The sequence below is a fragment of the Pygocentrus nattereri genome, chromosome 5, assembly GCF_015220715.1.
Source record: "Pygocentrus nattereri isolate fPygNat1 chromosome 5, fPygNat1.pri, whole genome shotgun sequence".
Taxonomy (NCBI): Eukaryota; Metazoa; Chordata; class Actinopteri; order Characiformes; family Serrasalmidae; genus Pygocentrus; species Pygocentrus nattereri.
This window is the reverse complement of record NC_051215.1, coordinates 38,352,671-38,374,116: the sequence shown is the minus strand read 5'-3', so window position 1 is coordinate 38,374,116 and position 21,446 is coordinate 38,352,671. Positions and strand designations below refer to the sequence as shown.

At 38.0% G+C, this 21,446-nt stretch overlaps 2 protein-coding genes and 1 long non-coding RNA gene across 4 annotated transcripts in view; 1 reads left to right on the top strand and 2 right to left on the bottom strand.

The window, feature by feature from the left end:
• Positions 1-1,478, bottom strand: part of LOC108442265 — a 117,845-nt gene extending 116,367 nt beyond the window's left edge. The window contains exon 1 of the long non-coding RNA XR_001859021.2: positions 1,373-1,478. This is a non-coding gene — a long non-coding RNA (uncharacterized LOC108442265). The remainder of the gene's footprint in view (positions 1-1,372) is intronic.
• On the top strand, positions 550-9,076 carry cuedc2 (CUE domain containing 2). Of its 2 annotated transcripts, none has more exons than XM_017723441.2 (9): positions 550-728; positions 1,596-1,674; positions 1,773-1,916; positions 2,053-2,114; positions 2,259-2,374; positions 5,453-5,623; positions 5,935-5,999; positions 7,020-7,080; positions 7,208-9,076. In XM_017723441.2, the coding sequence occupies exons 2-9, from the start codon at positions 1,601-1,603 to the stop codon at positions 7,352-7,354; spliced, it is 840 nt and encodes a 279-aa protein (XP_017578930.1). In that variant the 5' UTR covers positions 550-728; positions 1,596-1,600; the 3' UTR covers positions 7,355-9,076. The 2 variants fall into 2 exon arrangements, with proteins under 2 accessions (XP_017578930.1, XP_017578939.1); XM_017723450.2 differs by lacking the exon at positions 550-728 and adding an exon at positions 846-1,053.
• Positions 9,077-10,021: 945 nt separating this feature from the next.
• Positions 10,022-21,215, bottom strand: hif1an (hypoxia inducible factor 1 subunit alpha inhibitor). Its single transcript, XM_017723429.2, has 8 exons — positions 20,795-21,215; positions 18,542-18,792; positions 15,270-15,418; positions 14,973-15,118; positions 14,338-14,444; positions 13,841-13,904; positions 12,498-12,608; positions 10,022-11,900 (listed from the first exon to the last, which is right to left on the bottom strand). Exons 1-8 carry the CDS (start codon positions 20,972-20,974, stop codon positions 11,844-11,846), a joined length of 1,065 nt encoding a protein of 354 aa, XP_017578918.1. The 5' UTR covers positions 20,975-21,215; the 3' UTR covers positions 10,022-11,843.
• Between the last annotated feature and the right edge of the window lie 231 nt (positions 21,216-21,446).

The following is a 21,446-nucleotide window of genomic DNA, read 5'->3' as shown; positions in this document are numbered from 1 at the left end:
TGCTAATCCCAGCATTTAAGTGATGAGTTGAATTGGGTGTCTTCGGGCAGGAAAATCACCAAACTGTGCTGGAATCTGGCCCTCCAGGACCAGATTTCAACACCCCTGGACCACAGTATGAAACAACTGGTTCTCAAGTCACTATGGTCTGGTTTCAGCATCTGGGAAACTGAACGAATAACATCTGTATGTATAACAGCTTTTCAAACAGTGTGCACTTCCTATTTGTGTCTCTGCAAAGCACGTCTGTAGTGGCATATCAGTGTGAAGCAGGTACACATCATTTGTCGTCGTTAAAACATACGGTGGCACTGTTTTACCCCTTTGTCCAAAACGATTTTACAGTAATTTTCTTTTTTTCATTTAACACCATAAAACATCACACAAAACAATCTGCTACCAGTAGATCTGAAGTTACTACTCCCAGAAAACTACTTTCGGGGGAAAAAAATACTGCAGGCCTAAATAACAGTTCTCAAGTGACTTAAGTCATTTAAGAGGATCTTGTGTGAGGACACACGCCTGCAGCACGAGTACGTGTTTACATTCAGAAGGAAATGATGTAAGAGATTTTGAACACAGGCCGGCGCGTAGGGTTAACTACTCTAACCTAGCCATTTGAGCTCGTATTAAATGGGTGTGTAACCCAAACAGCTTTATCTGCACCTATCGTATGTTTATTTTCTCGTCAGTTTGATCCAGACACATTTGGATAAATTCGCTAAACGGTAAGCTGTTTCTGTGTTGTTGCTAAGGTAATGTGAGCCAGCCCATGAAGCTACAGCTGACTTGCTAATACAAGCTAGCACTTGCTAGTTCATTCTACCGAGAGTTCGCTAGCTAGCTTGCCTTTTAGCCTACCTTCAAAATATCGAGAAGCAAGATAGTTGTGTACATGGCGACTGGGACTGAAAACGTGTTTAACCTAGTTAGTTTGCAAACATCATAATGCGTTGTGACCTCCTCATATCGGCTAGCATCCTAGCTAAGGTTAACGTTAACTCTGGCAGCTAGACAGTTTCGTACAGCTCAAAACAAAAGCTGAATGTAACGGTAAGGTTATCCCATGTCCAAAATGTAAGGGAAACGTAGATTTTTAACTGTTGTTAGCACGTTTCCACAACTTTATTCTACAAAACTGCAGCGACTGAGCTTGTAATCTGCGTCCACATCCGCTGTATATGAACGCTGTAGTTAGTTAGCTGTTATATAAGCGATATTACAGGATTTGTGGCTAACAAATAAAGGTTAACTAAAGTTACCTAATGCTAGCTGTGCTAGCGTATTTCGAAGTTAACTGACTACGTTCATCTAAAAACTGGTCTTTACAGAGTATGGACAACTCGTGAGTAAGCAAGTTCCTAACACTCACCCTTTTCACCCTTCTCGTCTAGGTAAAGTCGGTAGCTGAAAGTTAACCCTGCGGTTAACTCTTAAGTTGCTAACGTTAGCTATGTCGCTAGCTGCTTGTAAATACGTTCTATCACGCCTGCTGCTGACCGCCGTTTACTACTTTAATACTTTATGGTGTTCACGCTGTTTTTGACTGGAGTTTCGTGCAACGCTTCTGTTGTTCTGTGCATGATCCGCTGCAGGTAGAATGGAGCTTCAGAAAATCATTCATGATGCATTGTACGACTTCGTCCAGTCACACATACCGCATGCAGATCTGAGGTAACGCGAAGTTACTTGTCTTCTCAAATCTTTTCTGCTAGAGAAACATCAACCAAGCCAACGGTAACATTTCCCATTTCTCACCCTTTCATTCGTAGCACTCTAGACGACGTGCTGCTTTCGTACATCACTGGGGTGCTGGAAGATCTGGGCTCTCAAACAAGCGTTGAGGAAAACTTTGATGTCGAGGTGTTTGTTGAAATGCTGGAAGCTTATATTCCGGGATTTTCTGATATTGACAGGTAAAATGATTTTGTTATGAATAGAATTCGGAAGTCAGCTTTTCCTTCAGTACTAAACGGTAGTAAATAATCTACACGTTAATAGTGGATGTTCCACTTTCCCTTTTTCTCAAATCACATGAAAATTTCTCCTCAGCGTTCAAGTCTGTGAAATGATGTTTAATTTGGCCTCGAAGTTAGCCTCGGCACGGAATACAGGTAATTTATCCAAGCACCAGTGATGTGTATTTTTGGAGATATCTTTAGAAAAGCCTAGAGCAATTTAGAAAAATAAATTACATACACTGTGTAAAGAGATGGCACATGTGAGTTTGTAATATCTGTGAATCATGGCGTTTTAAGGATCGTTTGAGATGAAAACTGGAGAGATGAATGGTTCCTTGACAGTCTCAGCCCACGGAGCCTCAGTACAGAAGACGCACAACCACTTATCACAAGTAGAGGGAGCCACAGCAAAGGTAATGAATCTGCTTCTCTGAACGCCCAACACCCTGAATGTAGGGCGTTAATAAATATAATCTAAGCAAACATACTGTGATAAAAGACTGTATATTTAAGTCGTCCATAACACTGATTTGACTCACTGTTAACAATAGGATGTCCTTACAACAGTTGATCATTAAGTAGGAGAAGGTGCGGCTAGATGCCCCTTCCTCGAAAAAAAAAAAAATGTACATTTTCTATAAAGTTGAACCACATTTGTACATGAGTTTATCATGAACACAATGATAACGCATAAACTAAGACACAATGTGAGGAAAATTGGAACAGCAGCCAATTTGTTGTAAATCTAAAATTTTCAAAGATTTTCATTTTGTTATCTGATTTTACAGAAAGTGTAAACAAACTACAGACACATAGCATTGTAGTGATGTGAAACTTACTCAGAAGTACAAATGACAAATGCACATGAAGGCAGATTATGTGTGGATTAACTTCGCCTAGCTGCAAAACTTGCATATAAACACATCTCTAGCAAGATGGCTGAAATATTGATTAATACTAGCTACACTGTGTAGCACCCAAACATCTCATTCTGCAGAGTTTTGGAGTTGGTGCCCCCCTCCTTTTATCTTTTAGAAGCCTCCATTCTTCTGGGAAAGCTATATTTTGGAATCTGTCTGTAGAAATTATTTTCCTTTTAGCCCCAAGAGCATTAGTGAGGTCAGACACTGATGTTGGGCGATAAGGTCTGGCAAGCAGTCATTGTTCCAGTTCATTTCAAAGGTAGTGGATAGTGTGTAGGTCAAGGCTCTGTACAAGCCCATAAAGTTAATCTGCCCTCCATTCAGCAAGCTGTTTCTTAATGGACTTTGTTTGTGCTTGGGCGCACCATCATGCCTCCTCTACCAAACTCTACGGTTGGCACTAATTGAGCAAGTAGTGTTCTCCTGGCATCCACCAAAGCTACATTTATCAGTGAGCCTGCCAGATAGTGAAATGAGATTCATTACTCCAAAGAACATGTTTCCACTGCTTCAGAGTCTGAGCGCTAGATGCCCTATACAGTGTGTGCAGAATTATTAGGCAAGTTGTATTTGAGAGGATTCTGTTTATTATTGAACAACAACTATGTTCTCAATCAACCCAAAAGACTTATAAATATCAAAGCTTAATATTATTGGAAGTTGGAGTGGGGTTTTTTTAGATTTGGCTATCTTAGGAGGATATCTGTTTGTGCAGGTAACTATTACTGTGCAGAATTATTAGGCAACTTAATAAAAACCAAATATATACCCATCTCACTTGTTTATTTTCACCAGCTAAACCAATATAACACAAAATTTAGAAATAAATATTTCTGACATCCAAAAACAAATCAGTGACCAATATAGCCACCTTTCTTTACGATGACACTCAAAAGCCTTCCATCCATAGATTCTGTCAGGTGCTTGATCTGTTTACGATCAACATTGCATGCAGCAGCCACCACAGCCTCCCAGACACTGTTCAGAGAGGTGCACTTTTTTCCCTCCCTGTAGATCTCTCATTTTATGAGGGACCACAGGTTCTCTGTGGGGTTCAGATCAGGTGAACAAGGGGCCCATGTCATTATTTTTTTCTTCTTTTATACCTTTACTGGCCAGTCACGCTGTGGAGTATTTGGATGCAGGTGATGGAGCATTGTCCTGCATGAAAATCATGTTTTTCTTGAACGATACCAACTTCTTCCTGTACCACTGCTTGAAGAAGGTGTCTTCTAGAAACTGGCAGTAGGTCTGAGAGTGGAGCTTCACTCCATCCTCAACCTGAAAAGGTCCCACAAGTTCATCTTTGATGATACCAGCCCACACCAGTACTCCACCTCCACCTTACTGGTGTCTGAGTCGGAGTGGAGCTCTCTGCCCTTTACTGATCCAGCCTCGGGCCCATTCATGTGGCCCATCAAGAGTCACTCTCATTTCATCAGTCCATAAAACCTTAGAAAAATGAGTCTTAAGATATTTCTTGGCCAGGTCTTGACTTATGTTTCTTGTTCAAAGGTGGCCGTTTTTCAGCCTTCCTTACCTTGGCCATGTCCCTGAGTATCAAGCACAAGGTGCGCTTTGATACTTCAGTAACGTTGCAGCTCTGAAATATGGCAAAACTGGTGGCAAATGGCATCTTGGCAGCTTCACGCTTGATTTTCCTCAATTCATGGGCAGTTATTTTGCGCCTTTTTTTTTTTTTTCAACACGCTTCTTGCGACCCTGTTGGCTATTTGCCATGAAACGCTTGATTGTTCGGTGATCATGCTTCAAAAGTTTGGCAATTTCAAGACTGCTGCATCCCTCTGCAAGACATCTCACAATTTTTGACTTTTGAGTCCATCAAATCTCTCTTCTGACCCATTTTGCCAAAGGAAAGGAAGTTGCCTAATAATTAAGCACACCTTATATAGGGTGTTGTCATTAGACCACAGCCCTTCTCATTACAGAGATGCAAATCACCTGATTTACTTAATTGGTAGTTGGCTTTCAAGCCTATACAGCTTGGAGTAGGACAGCATGTATAAAAATGATGATGTGATCAAAATACTCATTTGCCTAATAATTCTGCACACAGTGTTCAGCTGACGTTACCCATGTTGATCTTGCTCGACCATGGAAACCTAATACATAAAGATCCCAATGAGCCTTTCTTGTGGCAACATTGCTTCAACAGGTGGTTTTGAGACTCTAATGATATGAATATTTCAACAATTTAAATAATATGTGAGTAAATTACAATTCTTGCACAATAATAGGCATTACCATTCCACAATAACAAGCCAGACATTTGATGAACCGACTTATTGAAGTGGTGGCATCATATGACAGGATCGCATTGGAGAAGACTGAGCTCCTGAGTGTGACTCATTCAACTGGCAATGTTTTCTGGGTGGATTTCATGGCTGTATGCTTGATCTTAGACAGCAGTCAGCTGTGGTTGTAGTTAAAATAGCCAAACTCAGATGTCCATATACTTCTGTATGTATGTAAAATGATTGCTATAGTTACAAATGGTAATGCTAGCAAGCCGATGAAACCGCAATGAACAACTGTGCGTGTGTTTAGACAAGCATTTCTGAGTGGGATAAACAGGAACAGCACCTTCTGGAGATGTTTCCTAAGTGCAGTGTGACAGAAGCCAGAAGTGCATTGTCTATTGCTAAAGGAGACATGGAGGAAGCTGTTCGACTCATCATTGAGGGAGATGTACAGCTCAATCACACTCCTCCTCCCAACGTGAGTATTCTAACCATGGTGATTATTTAATTTGTTTATGGAGCATCTTAGACTCTAAACCAATCAGAGTAATAAAAAAAATGAGTGGCAATGCGCATGAATTATGGTGCCTGCAAAAAAATTTGGCTAGAGTGCCATAGTATGTGACATAGTAGGTGCATGTATTTTTTTCTCTCTCTCATTCATATATATATATATATATATATATATATATATATATATATATATATATATATTTCGGGAAAGTAACAAGCCTCAGCTTATTCTTTGTCTGGAAAACAACTTCATGAGATGCAAGCTTTTTTCTTTAGGCAAACCAAGGAAAGAACGTCTCTGCCCAGGCGGATGATAAACTTAAAGCGAGCATTTTGGAAAAGTGAGTCTTCTCTGAACTACTGAATGTATTACTTTTTAATCTTCTTAAACTATTCAGTATTAATGCCTCACATATGCATGCTAAAAATACCTAGAACCCCTCAATCCCCCATTATATAGTGACATCAAGTGTGTTACAACAACATGTGTGTTACAGATTAATAATTAAAAAACTGTGGTGTGTTCAACGGCCATTTTTTTTCTATTACACCTACCACAGTGGTACACTTTTAGTTTTACCAGCCAGTGTTCTCCATCAATGGGAGGGGACCACCATATGACAACCACTGATGAGATATTATTTGGGCACAACAGATTCACTGACATAGTAGTGGCATGGTAGTGCATGTTATGCTGGTACAAGTATGCTAGGGTTTTGACACACTACAGTGTCGCTGCTGAGTTTTGAATAGCTGACAACCTAAAGCATCCTGCCAGCAGTGGAAATGTGGTAATTAATTGGCCACTCATGAAGGGGTCATGGGTACCTTGCTCATCTTTTCCCATGCACAAATTGTCTCCATCTGTACACCAAAAAGGTAGATGTGTACATAGTGTTTAAAATAATATTTGATCAGTGGTGATTCTATGGTGGTCTCTTTCCATCGCTGGACTGGGAAAGTGGTGGGGGGTAGGGTTGATAAATTGTACTGCAGTCAGTAGCTGTAAACCTACAAAGTGCACCTGTGTGGCTAGTGTACCTGATGATAAAGTGGCCAGAGTGAGTGTGAGTATTTCATGTGGTGTTTGCTGTTTGTACACCCACAAGTCAGTGACAAAAAAAACCCTTCTATTTTGGAGATACTTGGTTGTGTGCATGTGTTATTTTCTTTGGTTTTATTTCATATATTTATGTGGACAGTGAAGATATGCTGCTTTTACATTACCAAACCCAAGAGACTGAGTACTTGCAATCTATGCTAGTGAAAAATCTGGTTGATATGTCAGAGAGTTTTTAAATTTAAATCATTCTGAAAATGCAGGTTGGAGCCATTGTGTACATTAACATATTTTCTTTCAGATATATGCTGGTAGATAGTGAGGAAGATAAGAAAATTCACAGACCGGTCATACCAAAAGATGTGAGTACTTGTTTTGCTGATAAAGTTTAATTCCATAAGTTTAAAATTTTGAGATGAAGGCACTACATATGAAATAAACACAGTATGGTGTAAACCTACAATCAGATCTTACTTCAATGTCTTGTAGGCCCCAAAGAAGCTGGTGCGTTATCATGGCAGCCAGGTGGTGACTACCAAGGGAGAGCGCTATCATCTAGTCAAGAAAGATGAATCAGAGGATATGAAAAAGACTTATGTTAGCCTCAAGCCAGCACGCAAATACCGCTTTCATTGATGATCATCCAGTATCTGTACAGTTGCATATCCGTTTTACAGTTTATTTCTTCAGACCTAAAATTGTGTGTGAGTTGCTGTCAAATTGTGGTTGTTATTTTTTTTATTATTATTTACATTTTTTTAAACTTCTGTGTACTGTTTCCTTTTTGAATAGTGATTCAGACTACATCCTATTACGGCTGTGCTGACTTAAATGTTCTGTTAAATTTTTTAACCGGCTTTTTAAAGAGAAACTTTACAAACTTTTAAGTTGAAGGTTGATGCCAATATAGGTATTTCAAAGAGTCAGTAAAAGATGGGGCTCTGTGGCTGTTCTGTTGTACTTGGGTCTGTTACAGAAACAACCATTTCAACAATTACTCATTTCTAAGAATATTACCTGCTACTATGTGATTGGAGGTTGATGCCCAATATAAAATAGTCACTTTTTATTTTTTTAAGCAGATGTATAGATTACCAAAAGATTTCCAAACATCATCATTACCATGTAGCCAAGTTCTCTCAAGCTGGGCTTGAGTTAGAACGCACTGCAGCATGAATTCACATTTCGTCTTAAAGATGAACTCCAGTGTCAAATTTAATCTACCCGATGGAATGACACTGTTAAATTAACAAATGATGTAAAATCATCTACATGCCTAAATATTATTTGTAAATTTGATCAGTGTCTACATTTGACTGTTTTTACTGTAACACACTATCCTTGTAGTCTTTTTGTTCTGCTCAAACTTCAGTGGACACTGTTTAAAACAATCTTCCAGTACCACCATATTTCATTGCTTGAAAAAGCCCATTGTTATTGAAATCCGTGACTAGGATACTCAGCCAGATGAATACTTTGATAGTCGGACACTTAACAGTCTCTATTTATCTGGTTTACACTTTATATTCTCTGTAACTGGACTACAGTCTTACTTCATTAGAGAAGGATCACGAGGTCAGCATGTGGGTAACAGACTCGTACATATCCAGAGGCATGCTTAAGAGTTCAGACATTTGCATACGGAGGCATGTTATACTGCAGTATACAAAGTAAAAAAATGTTAGTTCTAAGTCTGTTACAAACCACAAATGTCTGGGCATAAGCTAGAATTGGCCTTAAATGTGAATATTGACAAGTAGATTGGTGCTACCGTAACATGACAAACATGCTGCGATTGTGTAAATTAGCATTGTGCTAGTGGTGGTAACCAGATAAACCAGATATTTAAAAGTACAAAATTATAAAGCATTTTTATAAAGGTGTCAAGCTGTACTATATCTCCACATCCAGGGAAAACAGAAATGATGGCCTACGTCAGTCAAGTATTTGGCTCTGGAGTGCGTCTCATCTTTATTTACACTGGTTATATCTTATAATGCACCATACCTGGTTATGTTATTTAATTTCAATTAGTTATTCATTAGAAGTATTGTGTACTTTGGTGATTACAGGTCTGCATGGGTTTTGATGATGGAAATGTTCATGTAACCCATGTTCACTATTCATAGTTGCATTATCTCAGTGTTTTACATTTGTAACTTTGTTGAGGTATCATTTGTGCTTGTTATACTAAATTTGTGCAGTGTTTCGGAGAAGTGAAGGCAGCTAATACAGTCTGCTGAACTGTACATTGAAACCTGTACATAGCGTCCATAGGTAGGGACACCAATGTCTGAATTATTTTTGCTGTATACTTATTTGGAGTAAAGTTTAAAAGATTGTGCTTTTTTATGTTTATTTTTGGCCATGTGCGTGTTGTCTAGTAATTAGCACATCAAGATCCCCCCACACTTGGTAAGCGTGATTGGGACTGTCAATTTAAATGTATATGTGGATTCATATATATGCATAGTTCATCATAGTTCCTCAGTAACATCTTGTAAAAGCACAGCAAGCAAACTGAATGGTTCAAAGTTATTACCACTGCAAATCGTTTGCTTTCTTCTGTAATGTAAATGTAGAATAGCTGGTGTTTTAAATGTTTAAAAATTAAAAAATACCTGACAGTTTCCAAATATCAAACAAAAGAATTGTACAGTCACCAACACTACAAGAGAAACCCAGTAAAACAGACAATGTGTTTAAAAAGAGTCTTTTATTCATGAAGTACATGCACAAAAGTTTGGAACATTGTTTTCAGTAGCTATTCATCTCAGAAATCATAGTAATACAGCAGAGCAAATTATTCAAGGACACAGGAAGTCAATAAAAATAACGTTTTGTATTACTTTAAAAAGGAGAGGGGCAGGATCATGCTAAAGATTTTGTACATTATAACTTGTGCTAGAACACCAGTATTTGCTTGACTTCCTCCTTAGATGTTTCTCCTGAAGGTATTCCTCTCAAGGACTTATAAAGAAATGGTCAATAGCCTACATCATGGTCATACACCCTACCTAAAATGGACAATACAACCGTTCCCCTTTTAGTATTGATGAATGAGAAATACAGAGTATGGATTTCTGAGAAAAGCAATAAGATATGATTTCTATTCTTGAATACAGTTTGGAGTCAACATTGCCCAGGCACTTATTTACCAGCAAGTCTGCATGTATGAATAAGCATTTGCTCCCCAACAGATGACAGCAAATGAATTGTATATACCAGAGTTTTCAAAGAAATGTTCTGGCTTGGGAATTATCAATTTTATAAATGTAAGTTTTCACTCAAGTACGTCTTCTCTTCATGTCAGTCACCAAGCCACACTTACTACTTCTCACTTTTTTTTTTTTAAAAGTAGTAGACTTAAATCTTCCAAACTGTTTTTACAGATAGAAATTACAGATTTTAGTTACTGCCTGAAATAACGGTCACATTTATATTCATCCTTCAGTAAGAAATTACAAGCAGTCCCAAGTGCTCTGTACAATATTTTTTGGGAAGATTTAATATTTACTAAGTGCTCTTGCGCTTAGAATCCCCAGTTAATTTAAGTGCTATACTAACAATCTCATTCTTCCAATTGCCATTATAAACAAGCTATAAAATGCTGTTATCAAAACTTTAAGATAATACTTAAACATTAATTGTTCAACTAAATCCAACAATTGTATTCAAGCACTTTCAGATAACTCCACATTAGGAAAATGAATTTGGCACATATACAAGAAGCTATATTATAAAGACTGTCACTACTTTGTAACATGTTTCAATGCATGGCACCCAAAATATGATCAAAACTATGAGTGCAGGCTGAATAAACAAGCTGATTCTGTGAAATATTTATCAATGCTATTTCTTTTCTTTTCAGATGAAAACAAACAAAGTACCACAGCCAATGTAAACAAATTCTTACATGCAAATGCAATATTACTTAGATCACAGGATAACAACAGTATATGGACAGGTTAATGGATAAATAAGTTGGTTAATTAAATCTCTATTAGAAAGATCAAAATGTGGTAACAAGCAAACTGGAGACTTTTTGTTTGTAGAATTAAGATTATAGCATTCTTTAAAAAATACTATAGCAACTTCAAATCACAAGTATAATATTCATTTTCAGATCCAAGATCATCAAAGGTGTGATGGGTATATTTCACTCCTGCATAGGACAGATTAATTTTTACCTATGAAATATCGTTTATTGAAATCAGATGGCAAAAGAGTTGATATTAATGCCTTGTAAATAATGTATATTAAATTACATATTTGCCCTCACTTGCAGTTACAGTCCTGAAATTGTACCACATGTAAAATAAGGTTACATTCAAACAAATAAACAAGTCAAACAAAAAAGTAAATAAAATATATGCCTGAATGTACACAAAAGATTTAAAAAACAAATGTAGAAATACTCAGCAATTACCAAACTTCATTCCAGCTATGACAGGGCCAAACATTCCTTCAGTGTTTTAAAACGATACTTCCTGCGGACTGCTCCTGTTAACTACAAAACTACTGACAAATTCATTTTAGGCTATAGAACAGCTATATCTAGGAAAGTGGGGAGTCTGCACTAATTTCAAAAGTCTTGTATTTTGCACAAATTACAGTACACTGTAAAATTCAGCAATTGTAAAAGTGCTTCTAGACAAGGCTCACTACAAGTGGTCTTATAACTACAATCTTTTGTGATGTGCCTTGCTTATAAATGAGGACTCCAAACTGTAGGAATTCAGTACTTTGCTATGGCACCTTGCTCATCCGAAGATGGAACCAACAAAGAGAGGCACCAAGATAGGTGCAGCTGTGCTTTGAATGTTTGTTGTTTTTTTTTGTCTTTTTCATTGCATCATATCATGCAGCAGAATGCATCACACTATGCTTATGAGGACTCAAAAGACGGAACAAGTTCTCTCTAGTGGTACCTTCCTTGAATAGATGTTGGAGTAACAAGACAATGGCTTGAGACAATCAAAGCACACTTAAATAGAGGCAGTCAAAACACTGCCAGACACTGTCAAATCAACAGTCTGAATGTACAGACAAGCATACATTCACATCCCTACACTCTATTATACAGCATCTCCCTCCGACATCATACAAATCTGTCTCCTGCCAATTAACTGGGACCTTGCTCGTATCGTCCCTTGATCATCATGTTCAGTAATGGGCCAACCTGTGGAGGGAAGACATACTGCTATTTAATTGTTTAAAATGTGTTGCCCTGATTTTCTTTTCTTTTTTTTTTTTTTTTTTTTAAAACATACTGATTTTCAAGTAAAATATACGAAAATTACAAGGAAATGCAAAGAATCCTTCGCTTCTGGTTGTTTCTCAGTTATGACAGCAGAAAGGTCACGACTGTGACATGTTACATTACAGCTGTGGATTCAAGCAACAGTTGCTAATTGTAAGCCAGTAAACTTCTACAACTAGAATGTGGGCTTGCCCATTACATCGTGAAGCAAGGCTGCTTTATAAAAACACAAGAATAACTAGTAACGTTTTGGCACATGCTTCCAATATCTGTACCAAGAAACTATTTCTCATGGCAAAATAATCTAAAAAAAATCCATAATCTCATGAATAGTTGTCAAGATACATATATTTTATGTTCACTTTCATTTTGCTTTAAACCAGGTTAGCTACAAATAAATCTGTAACTAGGTTACTGCCAGGGTCAAAATACAGAGGGAATTTCTCAAATGCACTAATCTTGCTGAAGAGTTTAAAATAGAACAGCATTATGATTAACTGCTCTACTTTTTAGTACCTCATGTGGGTCCCCCAAGGCCTCTCCCAACATCTTTTCAATGTTCCTCATAATGGCCACCTTCTGATGTGCTTTCAGTGGGTATTCTATCCTCTTTGGAGTGGGAGCTCCCTGAAAAGGCAAGATGATAGTTGGTCTTCACTGGTGATAATAGATTTTAAAAAGATGTAAAAGATTCTGCATGGCTGAACTGACATGATTTATGATTTTAAAACAGGCACCTAGGAGATTTTTTTGTGAACTAGAATCACATAGTTCTTTGCATTCACACAAAAACAAAATCATGTTTGAGGTTATTTGATGTCTAAGCCAACAACACTACATTTGAAGCTATCCAGAAGCCAAGTCAAGAGCTAGGTGCAGGTCACTTCAGTAATTTCTGCAGGGTCATTTGGGAGACATGCATGCAATGTGTTTTTTTGATAGGGTTTGTTTCTGCATTGGGTGACACTTCAGTTTCCATCTTGAACACAAGTGCAAATGTGTTTAATTGGCTAGGATTTTAGCCTCTAAATCAAGGTGCCCAATTTTGGTCCTGGAGATTCACCACTCTGCAGATTTTAGTTCCAACTCTAATCTAATAAACATAAACCAGTTAATTAAGGCCTTCAAGGCACTTCACTGTTAGAAACAGGCATTTTAGATCTGAACTCAGCACAGTGGTACATCTCCAGGACCAGGATTGAGCACCCCTGCCCTAAATGTTCATGGTTAAATCCAAAATACACTATTTGTATCCACATATACCTTCTACTAGTGAATTCAGTCACTTTAAGGTGTACTCAATGCTGACAGAGACATTCAACTGTACACACAGACTGTACAATCTCCACTGAAAAGCATTGGCAATAGAATGAGACAATGTGGAGCAGCTGCACATGAGCCTAAGGGAACCATACCCAATCTAGCCTTGCATCGGTTAGAGAAGTAAAGAACCTCCCCTCAGTATTGTGGAGCAGTGGATGTGCATTCTTTGGATGGACTAATGAATACCTTTGGGATAAGCTGGAGCACCGTTTGTGACCCAGAACTAAATCATCTATCATCAGTACCTGACCTTATTATTGCTATTGAGTTTGAATGCAATGAAATCTTCATGGCAATGTTCCAACATCTAGTGTAAAGCCTTGGTAAGAAAGTAGAGAATATTACTGTGAAAAAACTCCCTATGAATACCCTTGATTTCAAAAGAAATGTTGAATAAGCAAGAGTCTACAAACTTTGACACACAGTGTACCTTTGACTTCTTATGTCATAATAAATATCACCCCTTCTACTGACTTGGCAAAAGAAAGCATCTAGAACCCAGCTGTTAGATCACCCTTCATTGGAGTGGGGATTACCTTATACCAGAAGTTGACAGTAATTGTTACTCCTCCATTTAACAAGGACTCAATGTGATGCCACCTATATTTTTAAAAAAGAAACATATTTCACCAAAACATTAAGAATCCTCAAAGATGAATTCAAGCTCATCCACTAATGTCAATTTCATCAACAAATTGTTAACTTGCATAACTCATTGGACAGTGACAATATTTACTGTTTAAGTACTTATTTATTTTTATATTGACTGACTGATATATAGATTTTTTTTCATTTGCTTTACGCTGCAAATAAAGATTTGAATTCTGTATGTTGTTCCTATATATTCCTATTATGTTCACCTCAAATAAATCTAAGTGCCCTCGGGCAAAAACCAATGTTCTGTTTTAACATTAGTCTTTTTTGCCAAATTCAACAGGCTGGAGTACAGAACCAAAACAACAAAACTGTCACTGTCCAAATAATGTACGGGCTGAGCAATAAATCAATAATTAATTTACAAGTTATTGCTTACCAGTACATTGGGATGTACAGTACATCACCTGGTCCAACAACAGCCTCATATCCCAGGACATTTTTAAATTCTGGAAACTTTTCATAATCAGGGTTTTCAAAATCAACCTACAATGAAAACAAGCACACAATTTGAAACAGTGCTGTAAATGTGCCACTAAGGCAGTGGGTATCAAAGTCCCTCTCAGGGACACCCCCAAGACAGTCCACACTTTTGTTCAATTACTCTGTGTTGCAAGTTGGGCTGAAGAAAAAATCTAGATAGTCTGGGGGTCACTGAGGACTGAGATCTAGATAGTCTGAGAACCACTGCTCTAAGGGACAATTGCAGAAATCAAATTATTCTTTAGTACTTTGTTTTCTAAAACACTAAAGGAAGAACTGTGTAAGTGTAGAAATGCTAGTTGTGACTGGATAATATATTAGTTATAGAGTGAGCTCAGAAGGACACGGATACATTTAATACTGTATTACTGTTTGAGTGACATGAAGCAATCAAATGTAACTATTGTGAATAATTACTACAAGAACATCCAGCTGCATCTACCAAAAAGTGTTCCAACTCTGCTACAACTAAAACAGCTTTACATATGTCGGATTACAAATTTTAAATTAAGTCTGAAATCCCAGTAATACCTGGCTCTGCCTGTCACATGGATGATGAACAGGGAAGGGGTAGAGACACTCAAACTGGTCTGGAGGAAAGAGGATGCACCTTTTGTGACCTTTGATTTGTGCGAAGAAGTTTTGCTGCTCATCATAATGTGCTGGTGTCACATTTCCTTTTCCAAGCAAAAGAATGAGGGGAAAAAAATACATTAAAAAACAAACCTGACACAAATAAGAATCATTTCTGCCTTCTCAAAGATAAAAAATGAAATTGTGTTCTACTGACATGACTATTGTCAGCCTTTTAGTGCTGTAATGTTGTACCTTCCATGCCTATGAGCAGCAGATTAGACGTTAGCTGTCCCCAGTTTCTTTTGGTTTGCTGCTTGTTGATCCAGTTCCAGTTGAATCCCAGGAAATCCACAACAATTTTTCGCCCAACTGTGTCATTCAGGGTTTGTTGCAAGTATACTCTTAAAAACAATTAAATTGATGTCAATGAAAAAAACTGTAACCAAATTTGAATTCCCCTTTGCCCCAACTGTAGTCAATAAGTCAAGACATGTTTGGTGTCAAAGGTTTCCTTCTTTTGTTTTGCACTGGAGTTACAAATCTAATGTAACTAGCAGGCAATGGAAACTGCATCATATTAATCAATGATTATAAGCTTCTATTACTTGTTATATGCATTTGCTTTGTACTAGTTGTGCAAACTAAAAGAACACAGTTCAGCCAACAAACTTGTCAAGCTGCCTGACTACATTTGTGGTATGTGAAGTCAAACACTAGTCTAGCCTACTGAAAACCCAGTTTTGTGGGATAGTGTTTCTTACTCTCTTAATACAGTCTATACTAACTATACTAATACTATACTAAAGTCACATTATATACAATAAAAGTAATGCTCTTGCACAGCTTTTATTTTTCCTTATGCAAAGCAATTTCTTCTATACCTGAACGGCTTCATATTTACTTGACTAGTACAACGATGTGTGTTGCAGGAAGGTAAACACACTCAACTGGGCAGGGCAGTGGTACATAGTACTTGCTGCTTGAGTAGAAGTGTAAAGAATCATTTTCCAGTCCATATCATCAAACCAACTATGACATATTTAAATATTTAAATGTTAAAACAGTGGTACTCAAAACCCTTGTCCCCATGCTGTCGCCACAACATCACAGGTTTTCACAAACACTGCATCACTCCACTGAGATGCCGCTGCTAAGCAACAACTTTGGTAAGAGACACTCAAGCTATCTGAGCGTTTTTCCTTCTTACTTTGCGCACAAAAAGAAATAGATACTTTGAAGATCACATTTAACCGACAGCCGATTTGGTCAGAATTTAAAGACGAGACCGCACTAAATTCCCAAACTGTCAGCTGATCTGTGTAAGGAGCTGGAGAATGAACTGCTGGCTGTACAATGAGTGAGCGGAGCTTGATACTCTGACATAGGAACAAGCTGCTTGTTAAGGACCTATCATTTGCCGGAAGGAATCGCTAACATTAAAACATATTAAATGGAACGTTCACGGCCCAATTTATTTATTTCTTACTTTATTTATGTAACTGTTGCATAAAAGCAAAGAACACTCGAGGTCATGTGCTATCGCTATAACATCACGGCTCTGATGGTCTATAGGTGACCAAATCAGCCATGATGTTATTTCACAATAACACACAACCTCGAGTGTTTTACTGCTTAAAAATTACATGACAAGCATCCCAATGGCTTGAATCATGACCCACCATTTTATCAGCACTAGCCCACAGAAAGTGAGAATGATACAGGACAAATAGGGGCAAGACAGCATCATGGTATAAGCTAGCTAAAAACAAAAAAAAGAAAAACTACAGTTTCACTGTATCAGGCTAATAAGATTGGTGAAAATGAAAAGTAAAAAGACAATATGCAATACATATTCCAACATCACCATTCCAAGAGGCATTTAATTTAGCACATTACTTGATTATCCTTGAACACAGTACTTCTCCATTTTAATTTTTTTTTAAATGGAGAAGTACTGTGTTTCAATCCTGTAATCAGGAATGCTGAAAATTCGAAATCTGTTCAAATCGAACATCAAATCTGATCGGCTGAATGCATTCTAACGGTGCGTAAAATCTATTATCGGTAATGTGACACCAATATGGATACTGTATCAGCGCCGACAACTGCACTTAAATACAGTATTGGTATTGTCAAAGGAGAATACAAGATCTGAACCAGTTTCTGACACATGCGTGCTACTGAGTGACGCGTATGTGTGTACAGGTACATGGTCCTTAACTGAACTGCAGCACAACGGCAGTGTTAGATTAGCTCAGATCCGAGACACGCAGTAATAAAAAAAAAAATCCGTAACAGCTACTGAAGAGGAGTCACTAGTAGTTTGTGATATATCAGTTTATTTTTTTCCTCATGTATTAGCTACAAATAAGCATAAATAACAATGTAGAAATAGTGGAAAACACCTTAATGGTAGCCATTTACTGAAGCGCTGAGTTAGATATCTATCAATAATCCCTCTTCTCCCACTGTGTAGTCAGTTGCAGTCTGAGTTAACGTTACTCTGGGTGATTATTCAGGAAGTGAAATTTAGAGAGACATATAGAAGGAACAGTCTGAGGTTCGCCTCTACCACAGCAGCCATCTGAGACTTAACCTCTTATTCTCCAGGGTATACTTTGGTTTGTCCATCTGAATTTTGATGACCAAATTGTAAGGCAAATTATTCAGTAACTGCATGAAAAAAAAATGCAAGTTATTATTTTATATATATATATATTTTTTTTTTTTTTTTGGTAAAGTCTCCCCTCAAATTTACAGAAAATGTGTTTTATGATGCTGAAAGACAAAAATATTAAGACTTTTTTTTATATAAAAATTATTTTCACAGAAAATATCACTGAAGAGATGCCATCTGTTTATAGTTTATAACCCAGATTTGTGGAAAAATGGGTCGACTTTCAGTAGACAAAAAAAAAGTTAAGTAAGCTTAGCTTCTTCTATTATAAGGGTTCATTACATTACCCATCTATTTGACTGGAAAGAAGAAAGTTACAGCTCTCATATGACACCCACCTTCTGAATGTAGCTTATGAAATATGAAAGTTATGAAGAATATGACAAAGTGCATTTTGGAAGGAGTTTAAGTGGTTAACAGTTGCTACAAGTAGCATGAATCACTGTAATATTTACTAAACTCCAGAAACATGTGGCTTTAAATGGAAATTTGATTAACCTTCCCTTTTAATATTCTTTACATTGTTACTATTTCTTTTTTCATAGCAATATAGGTTGTAAACATTAAAACAAGATGTTAAAATGCAGCAGGGGAACAGCAACTAAATCACTGCATGAAGAGGTCAGTTCTCTTCTCATCAGCCGGCGAAGTAACTGCTTAGTCATGTCCCACCGCAGTTTTATTTCCTGGATTGGATTTCTTGTAGTGTGTACTTTCCACAACTTTGCATACTTACTGTTACAACATTTCACTGTAGGTCAACAGTGTGAACTCAAACTGCTCACTTGATCTTAAAATACAAGAATACATATAAACCATGCACTGTTCTGAACAATGTAAGACTTACCTCTCTTTTCCACCCTGCTCTTCTGTTTGATGCATCTTTTCTACAAACTCTGAAAACTTCATTTCTATTCGGCGTGACTTTGGCACAAAGTTCTCGAAGTTTGACATTTTCTTCTCATCATAATACAAGAATTTGTGGTTTTCAGAAATGTACACTGAGAAGTCCCCATTCCCAATATTCTCTTGCAAGTAATTTGTGTCCCACTTGAGTGCAGGGTACACCAAGTTGGTATCTGTTAACACGACAGGCTCCTGTGAAAATAAGCAGGAAAACTATGTAATGTACAATTTTCAAAACACAAAAAAAGACTGCAAAATCAATACCTAGGCTGCAAACAATACTAAGCTTTACAAAACTACCAGCTTAAAATACATTTCCCCAGAAACACAAACAGCGGATAACCTAAACCTAGGCCTAATACCATCGGAAATCATACATTAACGACTGAGGGCATTAGCCTGTACTTCCACAACTTTGTCAGCAAAATGAAAACATTTCTAATGCATTTATTCAATCTTTAAGTGCATTAACTAAATGTATACAAGTAATAAATGTATACATACATTTCATCACTGGCATCTATTCATTTTTGTCATCATAGTCAGACTTGTAGAGAAAACATTTTAAATATGGGATAAATCAGGTTAAGGTTCATCCCCCTATTGTTCATAGGGAAACATCTGTCCAACAGTACAGCCAATAGCCAACAGTAGTCTATTCTAACAAAGTAAAAAGTATTTTAGTGTCTGTACACCTCTTTTCAGCATTCATGCTTCACGGTCACATCCAGACATGACTTGGTGAAACTATAGTCTATGCAATTGCTTAGAGTGGTTTATCAATGTAAATATTTTAAAATGTGATTTATGAGTTCTGCACTTTAAGGATAGGCAAAAATAAGACCTTATTATGGCATGATTACGAACTAATTTTTTTTTTCTTCATTTTAAGAAGACTACCACGGACAGTGTGGTCTAAATGGGTTTGAAACCCACTCAACATCTTGTTTATACGTTTTTATACCGTCACAACTTTACCCTTTCTTTAAGTATAATACTCATCCAAAACGTTCCATATGCCTGAGCAATTACTGCCGAGAGCTGCTCGCATGCAGTACATCGACAACGCACATGAATAACACCGCTTTTTTTCTGGCATAAAACCGACGCTGCTGCCTCTGAGAAAGTGAGAAGTGCTACGTGACCGAAGGAACGTACGCTGTCTCGCACGTAGGCGGGCAGCTTGCCTGCGCTGCAACCGCTCCTGCCCGTAGTAAGCGATAAAGCAAGGAGACGGAAGCGACAGGCGGCAGATTAAAGAGAAAAAGAAAAAAACGTATGGACAGATAATATTCGCGTGCTTTGGTTTGGTGCTGGTTTTCGTTTGGGAAAAAAAAATACGTTCTCTCTTTTTCGAAACAGAACAGTTTTTGATACATTGATAATTCAAGGCATATAGAGGGTCGGGGGGCGTATCTAAAAGTTTAAGCTCAAACAGGAATCTTAACTGAAAAGGTTAACAGAAGCACGAATTGAGGCAAGCTGTTGGAAGTAAACTGCATGGGGCACTAGCGGCGGCAGCAGCACCGGAGGCGTGGACCTGACGGCGTGTGTTATTATCATTGTGGGAGTTAACTTCTAGCTAGTTAGCTAACAGCTAATGGCTGAGGAAAAGGGTCCAAACACTTTATTGTATTTACTGCGCATTCAAACTCCAAATTACATTTGTCTGCAACTGAGACTGCGACTCCACCTGTTCCTTTTCCCCAGGGCATACATCTACAACCACCTACATAGCTACTGCATACATGCAGAACCAAACAGGTTTGCTAGATTGCAAGGTTACCACTTAACGTTAACCTAAACTGTACTTTCGAGTTCGCAGCCAGAGAAACTGCTAACCTAACTATCTAGACTGCTGACAGTAACTGTTAACATTATATTAGACCGTCTGTTCTCCATTCAAAACGCAATACTAACTGGACGTCCGTAAGTCGTTAGCGTTACACGATGAGAGCATATGTAAACACAAAAGACAGTCAGAGGCATGTCTTGAAGCGAGGTAGGTTACCTAGCTGGCTAACTTGCTTATAATTACCCGCGACGTTGAACATAAATATTTTTTAAAACCCAACAGACCACCAAAATAAAGTGATATGAACCGCTAGTTAGCAGGGGTTAACTGTATGCATGATTCAGCTGGCTAGCGATGAGAAGCTAACTGGCTACCTAAGCACTACCCAGACAACATTACCTCGTTGTCGATAAGGATCTCTGCGCGGGGGTCCGTATGAGACAGACGAGGGATCTGTCTTGTTTGGAAGGGGTACTTTCGAAGCTGAGAGTCAGTCCAGCCTGGACTATGAACACCTGAAAAAGCGCTAGCACCGTCGTTGGACGTAGGGTCGGCTTCTACCACTGTGGCCGTTGCCATTTCCTCCTCCGTCTCTCTCTCTGCGCGAATGAAGATTGTCCTCGCAGACAGTCCTGCTCGTTTTCCTGATATGAGTTACACAGACGAACATGCACAAGCAACCTAAGTGGTTCAGAGCTGCTGAGAACTCTGAGGACAGCTTAGTTAGCTAGCTAACAGGTAACTGAGCATCGCGGACGGGACGATGTGAGATTTGCTTGGCAATAGCGGCGGGCGGCGCTGCGTGCGGCGGTTTTCTGGAACAACGGCGTGAAGCCAGAAATGCTGCCGTGTTTTGTTTCAAAAACTATTCTGGGGATGACGCGCTCCGCGCACCTGTGCGAGCCTCTTAGTCTCCTCTTCATCATGCACAAATAAATTCTGGCCACTTGATTAGACGAATAGATTTTTATCAATAAAAGTGTATGCAAGCAATGGTGTGGCGAGGTCTTTTCTTTTGAAAAGGAGATTTTTAATTACGATAGGCATTGTT

Coding starts and splice junctions, on each gene's coding strand:
- hif1an (XM_017723429.2), bottom strand. CDS start 20,974: ATGGCAACGGCCACAGTGGTAGAAGCCGACCCTACGTCCAACGACGGT. Junction 15,419..18,541: donor GAGCAGGGTGGAAAAGAGAG/GTAAGTCTTACA, acceptor ATTGTTTTTAAG/AGTATACTTGCAACAAACCC. Junction 14,445..14,972: donor CATGTGACAGGCAGAGCCAG/GTATTACTGGGA, acceptor TTTTCATTGTAG/GTTGATTTTGAAAACCCTGA.
- cuedc2 (XM_017723441.2), top strand. CDS start 1,601: ATGGAGCTTCAGAAAATCATTCATGATGCATTGTACGACTTCGTCCAG. Junction 2,115..2,258: donor AGCCTCGGCACGGAATACAG/GTAATTTATCCA, acceptor TGGCGTTTTAAG/GATCGTTTGAGATGAAAACT. Junction 7,081..7,207: donor GACCGGTCATACCAAAAGAT/GTGAGTACTTGT, acceptor AATGTCTTGTAG/GCCCCAAAGAAGCTGGTGCG.